At 35.8% G+C, this 12,220-nt stretch overlaps 1 protein-coding gene across 5 annotated transcripts in view; it reads left to right on the forward strand.

Moving 5' to 3' along the window:
• The window catches only part of IDE (insulin degrading enzyme), a 91,964-nt gene that overhangs the window by 27,659 nt on the left and 52,085 nt on the right, over window positions 1-12,220 (forward strand). For 4 of the 5 annotated variants that reach the window (XM_079137550.1, XM_079137549.1, XM_079137552.1 and 1 more), the window contains 2 exons: window positions 10,304-10,426; window positions 12,070-12,182. In XM_079137550.1, the coding sequence (XP_078993676.1) occupies window positions 10,304-10,426; window positions 12,070-12,182 (236 nt within the window). Of the gene's footprint in view, window positions 1-7,239; window positions 7,436-10,303; window positions 10,427-12,069; window positions 12,183-12,220 lie in introns of those variants that run through there. The other variant, XM_079137553.1, reaches the window with a different exon arrangement.

The raw sequence follows: 12,220 nt of genomic DNA on the forward strand, positions 1-12,220 counted from the left end.
TATGAAAATGGTGGAATGAGACAGACATTACCCTGTGTACATGTATGATTGCACGAATGGTATGAATCTATATCATGTACAGCCATAGAAACAAAATGACATACCCCGTTTGTGTACAGAGTCAAAATGCAGTCTATAAAAAATAAAACAATAAATAATTTTTAAAAAGAGGGAACGTTTTGAGTAAAATGCGAAGTAGAATGTTTAGTTTAGTGCCTTTACATAAAAGTTGGCAATAAGCAAAACAATACTGCATATCTTTAAAGTCTACATATAATAAAATATAAAATCTGGGAATGCTCAAACACCAAATTCTGATGGGGAGCAGATTTTAATTCTATCCCTAATGATTTTTAGTTGGGGAAAAAAATATTTGTGACAAACATGGCAAACTGTGTAGATTGATAGAAATGGATACTAAGTACAGGGGTATTAAGTATTCTGTACATTTAAACACTTATAAATAGAGCTGGGTGCACTGGCGTACATCTGTAATCCCAGCAACTTGAGAGGCTAAGGCCAGCCTGGGCAACTTAAGGAGACCTGTCTCAAGATAAAAAAGGAACTAGAGATGTAGCACAGTGGTAAAGCACCCTTAGACTGAAGCCCCAGTAAGTGTTTTAAAATAATTCACAATTTTTAAAGTTGGAAGAGAAATGTTAATTAGTTTTTGTATCTGTTTATCTAAACAAAAAGGGAAAATAAAAGACTGAGGGAGCAATACTATTCAAGATAAGCAGAAGAGAGCTTTCTTTTGTGTTTGAGGACTGTTTGTTACTACACAAGTATATCTGTGTCAGAAGAAACTTGTAGGTCATCTGTTATGCCTTAGTGTTTGATTTCGCAAACCTTTTACCAACATGCAACATGCCTTCAAATTGCTGTCATTCTATGTCATGGATTCTGAATTTTCACGTTCTCAAACTGGTATCTGGCATGCATTTTTCTGTTTTGAGTGAGTTACTTTGTTTGATCATTGTCTTCATTGATGATGTTTTTAATTTGTCTTCATGTAAGTTCTTAATCCCTGTGTGATTTTTCTAGCTCAAACTTCAACTACCAGTCCCAGCTTCCTAGATAATTTAAAGTTTGTCTCTGAAATGGAGCAGTATTAACTGTGAATCTCTGCTCTACCATTAGCCTGTTGATAGACTCTAGACAAGTTTCTTAACTTCTCTAAGCCTCAATTTCTCCCACATCCAGGGGAGAATTAAATGGGATTGTACAAATGGAGTGGATAGACAGAAGTCTACTTGTAATAATGCTAAATAAATGATAGTAGCCTCCATAATAACAATACTTTAGCTTTTAGCTATTATATTGATATCTGTGCAGAGGATATCAAGACTTTGAAAATGTCCTTGCTGTGAGGGATAACCTGCCATGTGCTGCTTGAAGGGCCAGTAGGTTTGATGAACCATATATATAGCTATTTGAGACATGCTGTTTTGTTTTCTTTTAAATTGAACTCATGATTGATATCCACATAGCTTCCCCCCTCATCTATCATTCACATATACCTTTATTTTTTAATTCACTAAATTGGAAACCTTATATCTGTGCTGTTTTTTACTTGTTTATTTATTTTTCTCTCCATGAAATTAAAAGTGGGAGCAGTTGAAGTTTGAGCGGAAATGGGGGAAACAAAACAGACACTCCTTGATGTATGGGTAGAATGAAAAGCACAGTGAAAAGACACATGGAAATAGAGGGTGGAGCTGTATTTCCAGTATGGGTGACATTTTTCTTGTTATGTATTCTAGCATGCTTGTACCAAGTACCATAAAATCATAAATAAGCGAATGCAAATCTTTTTCTCTGTCTCTTAGTTAAGTAATTAAAACAAATTTTTTTAGTTGTTGAAGGACCTTTATTGTATTTATTTTTATGTGGCGATAAAGTACAACTGTAGCCCGACAAGTAATTTTTTAGTATTCCTACACATATAAAGTCCATTAAAAAATACAAGGAACAAGCAACAATAGGTGTTGGCGAGGATGTGGGGAAAAAGGTACACTCATACATTGCTGGTGGGGTTGCAAATTAGTGCAGCCACTCTGGAAAGCAGTATGGAGATTCCTCAGAAAGCTTGGAATGGAACCACCATTTGACCCAGCTATCCCACTCCTCGGCCTATACCCAGAGGACTTAAAATCAGCATACTACAGAGATACAGCCACATCAATGTTCATAGCTGCTCAATTCACCATAGCCAGATTGTGGAACCAACCTAGATGCCCTTCAGTTGATGAATGGATAAAGAAACTGTGGCATATATATATACAATGGAATATTACTCTGCCATGAAGAATGATAAAATTATGGCATTTGCAGGCAAATGGATGAAATTGGAGGATATCATGCTAAGTGAGATAAGCCAATCTCAAAAAACTAAAGGACAAATGATCTCGCTGATAAGCGGATAAGGACATATAATGGGGGGTAGGAGGGGTTAGGGTTAGGGTTAGGAATAAGGAGGGTGGTAAGAATGGAGGAAGGAAGGACTGTGTAGAGGGAAAAGAGGGGTGGGAGGGGTGGGGGGAAGGGAAAAAATAGCAGAATGAATCAAACAACATTGCCCTATGTAAATTTATGATTTTTAATAAAAAGAAAAATACAAGGAAGGCCAGATATGATGGCAGTGCATGCCTGTAATCTCAGCAACTCAGGAGGCTGGGGCAGGAGGATTGCAAGTTCAGGGTCAGCTTTAGCAACATAGCAAGTCCATAAGTAACTCAGTGAAACCCTGTCTCTAAATAAAATACAAAAAAGGACTAGAGATTTGTTTAGTGGTTGAATGCCCCTGGGTTCAATCCCCAGTACCAAAAAAAAAAAAAAAAAAAGATGCAAAGAGGTGTAACCAATATCTTTGCACTAAAGATAAATAAGGTTTGGGGAAGCAAGGCGAGAATAATCTTAGTTTTCATTTCCCAGGATCATCATCTCTTCCTTTTCTTCTTCTTCTCCCTCTCTGATTTTCATTGAGTGCTGTGCGAAGTGCTCTAGCTGAAATAGTTAATTTAATTCTCACAGTAATCCTAGTAAGTAGATATTCATACTATTTTTATCTTATTGATAAGTAAACTGAGTCTTAGGAGAAGATAATTAAATTGCTTTGGGTCACTCTGCTTTTAAGTGCTGGAGCCAGGGTCAGAACACAGATTTGGAACTTTTAACTACTATTCTGTTTGGTTTTCTTTAGTGTTGCATAGTGTTGCATAGAATTGAATCTCCAGAATATCGGAGGAGATGCTATTTTAATTCTGAAAGGTAGATAGAATTTTCTTTAGCAGAAGGAAGTAAGAGCTATTCAAGAGGAAAAAAGGAAAGGAAACTAATATTTATTGTACTAAGTGCTGTCCACTGAGTGACAGAGGGCTCTACCTAATATGATCTCACTTAATATAATCTCACTTAGTGCATCATCATCTCCTTTGAGAAATGCCAGAGGAGATACTGAGAGAGAATAATTAAACCAAAGTTTCATAACCTTGTGGGAAGTACAGGGAAGAGAGAGGGTCAGTGGTAGTAGAAATGTCTGGGTAGGTTATGGGATACACCATCAAGTCAGTCAGAACTCAGATTGTGTTTTTTATAATGTTAAATTGTCCTCCCAAACCATGACAAGAATAAAAGACCAAGGGGAGAGCTCGGTGTCTTCTGCGACATAAGTTAATTTGAGTTGAGCGTGTGTGTGTGTGTGTGTGTGTTGCTAGAGATTGAACCTGTGGCCTCATATAAGTGCTCTTCTACTGAACTACATCCCCAGACTGATAGTTTTTACATAGGAAAGTAGGAAGAAACCCAGTAATAGTTTTAATAGTTTGAGTGACTGAGGGTGTAGATCAATGCCTAGCATGCTGGGTTGGATCCCCAGCACTACAATCAATCAATCAATCAATCAACCCAAGTTTATTTAAGTCACAGTCCAGGTAATGTTCAAGCATTAGTGCTTGCTGTGTCTGTTAAGTCTCTTTTTTAGTCTGTAAGTTCATCCTTTATCTCTTCCCTCCTTTTCTTTGCCACCTCCCCTGGAATTTATTTATTTGTAGGTTGTTGGTTTTGTAGAACTTCTTATAGCACAGATTTTGCTGATTGCATCCTTCAGAATGTTCTGTTATGTATAGTTGAAGTTTACAACATGACATGAAATACATATAGATAGTTTAAGTGATGATTTATAGTGAAGCATATTAACATATCTATTATCTCACATAATTATTTTTTGATGAAATTTGCTAAAATCTTAACAAAAATTCCCAATACAATTCAGTTTATTAACTTCAGCCTTCCTGTTATACATTCAGTCTCTAAACTCGTTCATCCTACATGTTATTTTTATCCTTTGACCTGCATCTCGGCATTTCTTCCCTTCCCAGCCCACTCCCATAGTAACTGCATTTTGTTTTCTATTTCTGTGTATTTCAGCTCTCCTCCCCACATTTGTAGGTGAGATCCTTTGCCTGGCTTATTTCACTTAGCAAAATTTCGTCCAAGTCCAGCCATGTTGTGGCAAATGGCAGGGTCTCATTTTTTAAGGCTGAATAATATTCCATTATGTACTATACCACATTTTCCTTATCCATTTGTTCATCCATGGGCTCTTAGATTTTTCCCATATCTTGGCTATTGGGAACAATGCACAGTGCATGGGAGTACAGACATCTTTGTGAGGTGATAATTTCCTTTCCTTTGGGAATATACCCAAAAGAGGGATTTTTATGTCGTACGGTAGTTCTATTTTTAATTTCTTTGGAAATGCCCCTTCTCTTCCATAATTGGTGTACCAGTCTACAGTCCTTCCAGCAGTTAAGGGTTCTTTTTTTCTTCATACTCCCCAACATTTGTTTTCTCTTATCTTTTTGATAATAGCCATCCTTATAGGTATGAGGTGGTATCTCAAAGTGATTTTAATTTGACTTTCCTTGATAGTGGTGTAAGCCCTTGTTTCTATACCTTTTACCCATTTTTACCTCTTCTTCGGAGAAACAGCTATTCAGATTGCCCATTTTTAAAATCAGGTTATTTGTTTTCCTGCTGTTAAGTTGTGTGAATTCTTTATGAATTTTGGTTTTCTTTTTTTTTTTTTTCCCAATACTGGGGATTGAACTTCATCTCCACTGAGCTACATCCCCAGCCCTTTTTATTATTAATTTTGAGGCAGGGTCTTACTAAACTTCCCAGACTGGTCTTAGACTTGCAGTCCTCCTGACTCAGCCTTCCAGAGTTCCTGGGATCATAGGTGTGCACCTCCCTGCCTGGTATAAATTTTAGATCAGTGTCTTACTTACGACTTGGGGTTTACGAATGTTTTTCCCAGTCCTAAGATTGCCTTTGCATTTGGTTAATTGTTTCCCTTCTGTGCAGAAGTTTTTTAGTTTGATATAATCCCAACTTTTTATTTTGCTTTTGTATTCTGTACTTTCAACATAACATTTTAAAAATTATCGCCAAGGCCATAGTTTTGAGATTTTCCCCTGTGTATTTTCCTACAATCTTTGTGATTTCAGTTCTTAAATTTACTTCCTTATCCATTTTGATCTCAACTCTTCTGTGTTTCCACAAGTGACAGGTTGCTGAAGAGGCTTGATTAGATTCATGTTTGACTTTTTTTTTTTTGACAAGACAACTTCATAAGTGGTGATGTGTTTCTCCATTGTGTATAGAATGTCTGTTTATGTTGTATTTATGATGTAAATGCTGGTCCTAATTCTGATTCTCTAGTTCTTTTCTTTCTGTCTATCAATTTCTTTGAATGCTGCTATGAAAAGAAAACCTCTTTTCTACTACTTGACTGGCCAGTGGTACAATTACTATACAAAAGGCAGGGCAGATACTTGGTTCATTCCATTCATTTACCAGTTTTCAAAATGATGAATTGATTCCCTAGTGTCCTTTATGATAACTAACTTGTTTTTTGAGTATCACAGTAAATTCGTGGACATAAAGATGTTTGACATATTTCAACCCACTTAATCATTGTATTCCCTAAGCTTTTGTCCCCTCCCCACCTTTATAGGATTTGTATCTATGGAAAAGTAGAAATTCACTGAAAACAAGAACTGGATTAATCAAGTGTAGAGGTGCTTTGCAAATGGCACTTGAGGTTTTCACTGATTGTCTCCTTTTTTTACAATGCGCATTTTGTACTTGGTTATATTAGCCAACTGCAGGGAAATTGCCCTCTTTAATTCTGTAGGAAAATTCATACATATCCAAAGGCTTTTCCAGGATTTTTAGAGTATTGGTGTAACAAGAGGAAAGGGTATTTTTTAAGAAGTTTATCATTACCAGCCAAGCGAGGTGACACATGCCTGTAATCCCAGTGGACTGGGAGGCTAAGGCAGGAGGATCACAAGCTCAAAGCCAGGCTCAGCAACTTAGCAAGGGCCTAACAACAAGACCCTGTCTCAAATTAGAAAGGACTCAACTTAAGTGCCCCTGGGGTTCAATCCCTGGTGCCAAAAAAAAAAAAAAAAAAGTTTATAATAATTCCAAACTAACTATATTAACCTAAACATCAGAATCTGAAAGCATTTAAGATTATCATAGAGCTCCACAAGTTGACCTTTCCTTGAGAACCTTATTATACACATAGTTGGAGACATCTCTAGTTTCTGAGACAGATTTCTAAAACATCAAATTTCTTCCTTTTCTTGGTGTAAGAAGTATATTGCTGGCCTCAGAATTTTCTAGAAAAGCAAATTTTATATAATGGAATACCAGCACTTATGTGCATTAGTACTAAATTTGCAAGCTTTTTTCTTTTAAGTAGGATTTTAAATACTTGTTAAAATGAAAACATACAGTAGCATTTACTGGATTTTGCAGTTTACAAAAACCCTTTTCACACTCATTGCTTTCTTTCTCTTTTGGTGCAAGGCTGAGGATCAAAACATCACACATGCTGGAGCACTCTACAGCTGAGTTAAATTCTCAGCCCTTATTATCACATTTCTTAAGCTTCACAGCAACTTAAGTTAATATTGAGTACTTATTGTCTGACAGATTCTATGCTGAGCCGTAATTTGGATTGTTTAGTTTTAATCTTCACAGCAATGTTGTGAGTGGGTATTTTTCTTATTCCTATTTATGAGTCAACTGTGGCTTAGAGAGGTTAAGAAGTTTGTCTGTGCCTTGTAGCTAGGAAGTGAAGGAGTCAGGGTTGAGTCCTTGCTCTTAACCACTGGGCATATATCCATGTCACCCCTATTTTACAGATTAAATAAACCACCCCTTGGAAATATTTGGAGACTTTTCCAAAGTTGCTTAATTAGCACGTGATGGAGTCAGGACCAGAATCCCTGAACCTCCCAAGTGCCAAGGCAGTGCTTTCTCCCAGCAGGCCCCTGGTGGAAGGGTCACAGTGGGTCAGCAACCCTGGTTTCCTCAGTCCTCTGCTGGAGCTTGCCCTAACAGCAACAGAGCCAGAAAGGTAGGATTGAAGATTTTAGTAGCAGCATTTTAACTTGATATAAATGACCCAGCTGAATTAGCACTAAATTAGGACAGTACGTATCAAGAGACTGAACTAGTACTTGTTATCTAAACCATATTCACGTTGTTCTCCACACTTGGATTTTTAGGTGGGAGACAATTATCTGGACCATTTATTCAGCTTGCTTTACTACTTTTCCAGCCACAGTATCTATTTTTTCCCTTGAGAAATACGTGCATCTCTTTGATGAATGATCTACCCAGAAGCCAGGAGTCCCTCCTACAATTCAAATTATAACAGCAGTAGCTGCTTTTTATTGTGTTTTCTGCTGTACAGAGTATTATGTTAAATACTTAATATTTTTACGAACTTATGATGATGTCGTTGTCATATGAAGAGATACGTACACAGGCATTTGCCAGATCATTCTCTATCACACTGCCTAAAGAAACAGAACATTAGAAATTCAGTTTGAGTATCTTGGGTACACTTCTCCAACTGTGTTTCCTCCCAGCTCCAGAGAGATAACCACTATCTTAAGTTTGGTGATTATTATTCCCATGCTTATAATTTTAATGGTTTTGAGGTTTTATGAAAATTGTATTTTATTATGTATAATCTCTGTCACTTGTATTTTTTTCATTCAACCTTATGTTTGTAAGAGTTGTCCCCATTGACAAGTATGCATCTGGTAATTTTTGAATTTTTATTACTGTTTAAAATTGTTTATAAAATACGTATACTACTGTTTATCCATTTTCCTCTTAATGGAACAGTATTTCTATGAGCATTCTTGTACACAGAGTTACCTGGGGTACATATACCTAGGAGTAGAATTACTGTGTCAGAGGATGTATTTATCTTCAGATTTGCTAGATATTGCCAAATTATTTACGTAGGGGTTGATTCGGTGTGCGCTCTGTTGAGCGGTGTCTGAGTTCTCATTTCTCTGCATCCTAAGCAGTAGTTGGTGTTATCAAACTTGAAAATTCTTGCTAATTATTGACTGTTAAATATTAATTTTGTGCTTTTTTACACATTTTTTTTCTTATTTGGTGTAAGTCTACCATTGTCAGGTTAGGAAAGTAAGCCTAAGAGAAGTGAAGTAACTTATTCAAGGTCATGCAACCAGAAGATGGCTGACCTTGGATTAAATGATAATTCCGCCAGAACCAAAGCCAATGCCTGTTCTTCTCCATCTTTTTACCTGGAAATCACAACATTGATGTTAATGTGTCAGCTTGGTAATTTAAGAGCTGATTGTGGAATTTTGTGCATTGTCTCCTGCTTTTTCTTTTCTTCATCTGTTTCTTGAGAACTTCCACCAAAATATAGAAGCATTGTGAAAAGAAAAAGCCAACCTTCCTGTTTTTAGTAAACTTGGTCCCTTTCCTCTAGTGTTCTCCCTTTGAGTTTTAGTAGATCCACCCCCACCTGTTTTCCTTTTTCCTCTCTAGCTTCTGCATATGAGAGAAAACATGCTACCCTTAACCTTTTGTTTTGTTTTTGTGGTGCTGGGGATTGAACCCAGGGCCTTGTGCATGCAAGGCAAACACTCTACCAACTGAGCTATATCCCCAGTCCCACCCTTAACATTTTGAATCTGACTTATTTCTCTTAACATGATGGTCTTGAGGGAATCTGGATATTTTTAAGAGTGCCTGAACCCTCAGGTAAAAAGGACAGGATATGTTCAGATCCTGAGTAGAGAATTGAATTGAAGCTTAAGTGAGAAAGGAGAGTACTAATTTTAAAAGACTACAAACTTGGGTAGTAGGCTACTTCTGGTGATTGTGAGTACGTGATTGCTTTGTTACTACAAAAGAGCAAAGGCACACTTGCTAGGCTATTTCTTAACATTCTCTTTCTTCACTAGATGTGTCATTTCAGGCATTCTGGGACATGAATCTTGACTCAGTTCTAGGCAACACTACTGGATCTGAGAATACCATCTGGTGGCTTTCTATAGACATCCAATTCGTGAAAGAGGGACATTCTCCCAATGCCAGTTCATCAGCCATTATATGAAAGGGGGAAATATACACCAAGTGAAGAACATATTCTGCCAGTTTCGTCTCTGCATTGAATAGTGCAAGCAGAACCAATAATAAGAGTTATTATATTAAGATCTCAGGATATCTTAGGATATTTCTAGTCAGATAACATTTTAGAGAGATGCCAACCATTGGAATCTCATCTCCCAATACCTATTTTGCAAGGTCTTTACCAGAAAGGTAATAGAGAGTTTCATTCACTGTTTTGGATAGTTATATTTTTATCCTAATTGAATTAGTAATTAAAATTTCATAGGCGAGCTCATAGTGGTATACCATATACATCACTGTAGATTTATAAAAGTAGCATCACATCCTATCTTTACCAGTCTAGACCAAATCCATGAGAATTCACATCATAAATGTAATGCTTCAGCTTAAAATAGTAAATTTTTTCTTTTTTTAATCACAAGTAACTTGGGAAGTTCAGTAACTATTCAATTAATTATGGAGCATATAGGGAATTGAAAATTAAAGGAAGTATGAATGGAGGCCATGTAGATCTTATTTTGTCTTAAAAGTGCCTAATAATAATCAGATAATACCTATCTTGTAGGGAATTTAAGAAGCATAATTTTTATAAGGCATTTTTAGTTCCCTACAGAAAACGTAGTTTAAAATGTTTAGTAGTTTTGTACTATGGTCCTATTTATTTTAACACTTATGTTTAAACATATTTAATTAATATTGTGTGTGTCAGTTTGAGCTCTGCTTTTTAAGTTCATTTTGTAGCAGTGTCAGTGATAAGTAACAAAATTTTCAAGTCCACACATACTGCTTTTTCTAAGAAACGCCTTTTCTTCCTTTTCAGGTAACAAATATACTCTAGAGACTCGACCCAACCAAGAAGGCATTGATGTAAGACAAGAGCTACTAAAATTCCATTCTACTTATTATTCCTCCAACTTAATGGCCATTTGTGTTCTGGGTCGAGGTAAGAATTTAAGTTTTCGTATAATTGGGTAATCTAAGTTTGTTTTTTTCTTTTTCTTTTCTATTTTGACTTTTTTCAAAATATTACAAGAAGGATATAAGATACAAGTATTTATCTGTTCAGTCTTTTTTTTTTTTTGGTACTAGGGATTGAACCCAGGTTCACTTAATCACTGGGCTGCATTCTCAGTTTTTTAAATTGAATGTCTTTATTTATTTTGGTGTCAGGAATTGAAACCAAGGGCTCTTAACCACTGAGCCACATCCCCAGCCCTCTTTTTTTTTTTTTTTTTTTTTTTTCTGTTTTGAAACAGGTTCTCACAAATTTGCTCAGGGCCTCAGTAAATTGCTGAGACTGGTTTGAACTTGTGATTTCTTGCCTCAGCCTCCTGAACCTCTGAGATTACAGGTGTGTGCCACCACATCCAGCAAACACGTGTTTTCTTTCTAGTGCTTAGTAATACATAGGGCTGGGGTTGTAATTTAGTGATAGAATATGTACTTAAGGATGTGCAAGGGCCGGGGTTCAACACCAAAATAATACTAATAGTAGTAGTAGTAGTAGTAATATGTGGGCATGGAAAGAAATTTGTCCCACATGGAAAGGTATAAAACAAAAATAAGTTCTTCCTCTTTTTCATGCATTCCCTGACAGCTATGCCTTTTCCTCAGAGACATCAATTTAAGGCTTTTGTTGTTTTACTTCTAAAAGTAGAATCTTCTTAATACGCTTTTTTGTGTCTGTTCAAAAAATTAGAAAATGAGATTATACTACATAACATTGTCTTTTAGCCTGCAGTTTTCACTTAAAAGAGCTTTAATGTCAGCACATACAGATTGCTCCTTCATATTGTGTGTGTGTGTGTGTGTGTGTGTATAAAACTTTGTAAACATTTACAAGTAAAACCCTTAATAAAGGAATATATGTAGGTAAAAACATAAAAGAAACTTGTTTAGGTGTTAATCAGTCTAATTTATCAACAGTTAAAAGTCTTTGAGTTACTTTGACATATTATGATATAGCATCCTTACAGATCTTAGAAGAGAGTTGTGATCATCTTACCCAAGAGCCTTATTTTATGGAGTAGTTAACCAGTTTGTGCAAGTATTTCATTGTCATGATTGATAAAGCTGGGGTTAGAAGCAAGTGCCCTGATCCCCCAACTAGGATTCTTTTCATCATTTTACACTATTTCCCCCCAAACTTTAAAATTTGACTTTTAACACTGGGTTTGGACTCTGTATTTATAAGGTGAATGTTATAATCTTTCTGCCAGTATTTTAGTATGTGCTTATACTACTAACTGTTCTATTATTGTTTTTAGTATGTTTTAAGTTTATTGCAAGATAATATTTGTGAAACAATTTTAATATTATGACATAATGTTTGAATATTTAAATTTTTATACCATGTAAAGGTAAAGTGTAATCATCAGTATTGTTTAGCAGCTTTAGAATTTACATAGGCAATGATAGGATTTACCTGAGTGTTTCATCTTTATCAGATGCCTCTTTTTGTTTGCTTGTTTTTTAATTACAGGTTTTCCTTTTAAAGGCCCCTAGATTTTCAGGAAATCTAAGGTCTTAAATACTGTTTGCTTTGTGTTATGATTAATTCTGTTTTCATTGCCTGTTTTCTTGTAGAATCTTTAGATGATTTAACTAATCTCGTGGTAAAGTTATTTTCTGAAGTAGAGAATAAAAATGTTCCATTGCCAGAATTTCCTGAGCACCCTTTCCAAGAAGAACATCTTAAAGTAAGTCCATGTATTATTGCTATTTTCTTTTTAATTTA

This window comes from Sciurus vulgaris (genome assembly GCF_902686455.1).
Source record: "Sciurus vulgaris genome assembly, chromosome: 4".
NCBI classification, from domain to species: Eukaryota; Metazoa; Chordata; class Mammalia; order Rodentia; family Sciuridae; genus Sciurus; species Sciurus vulgaris.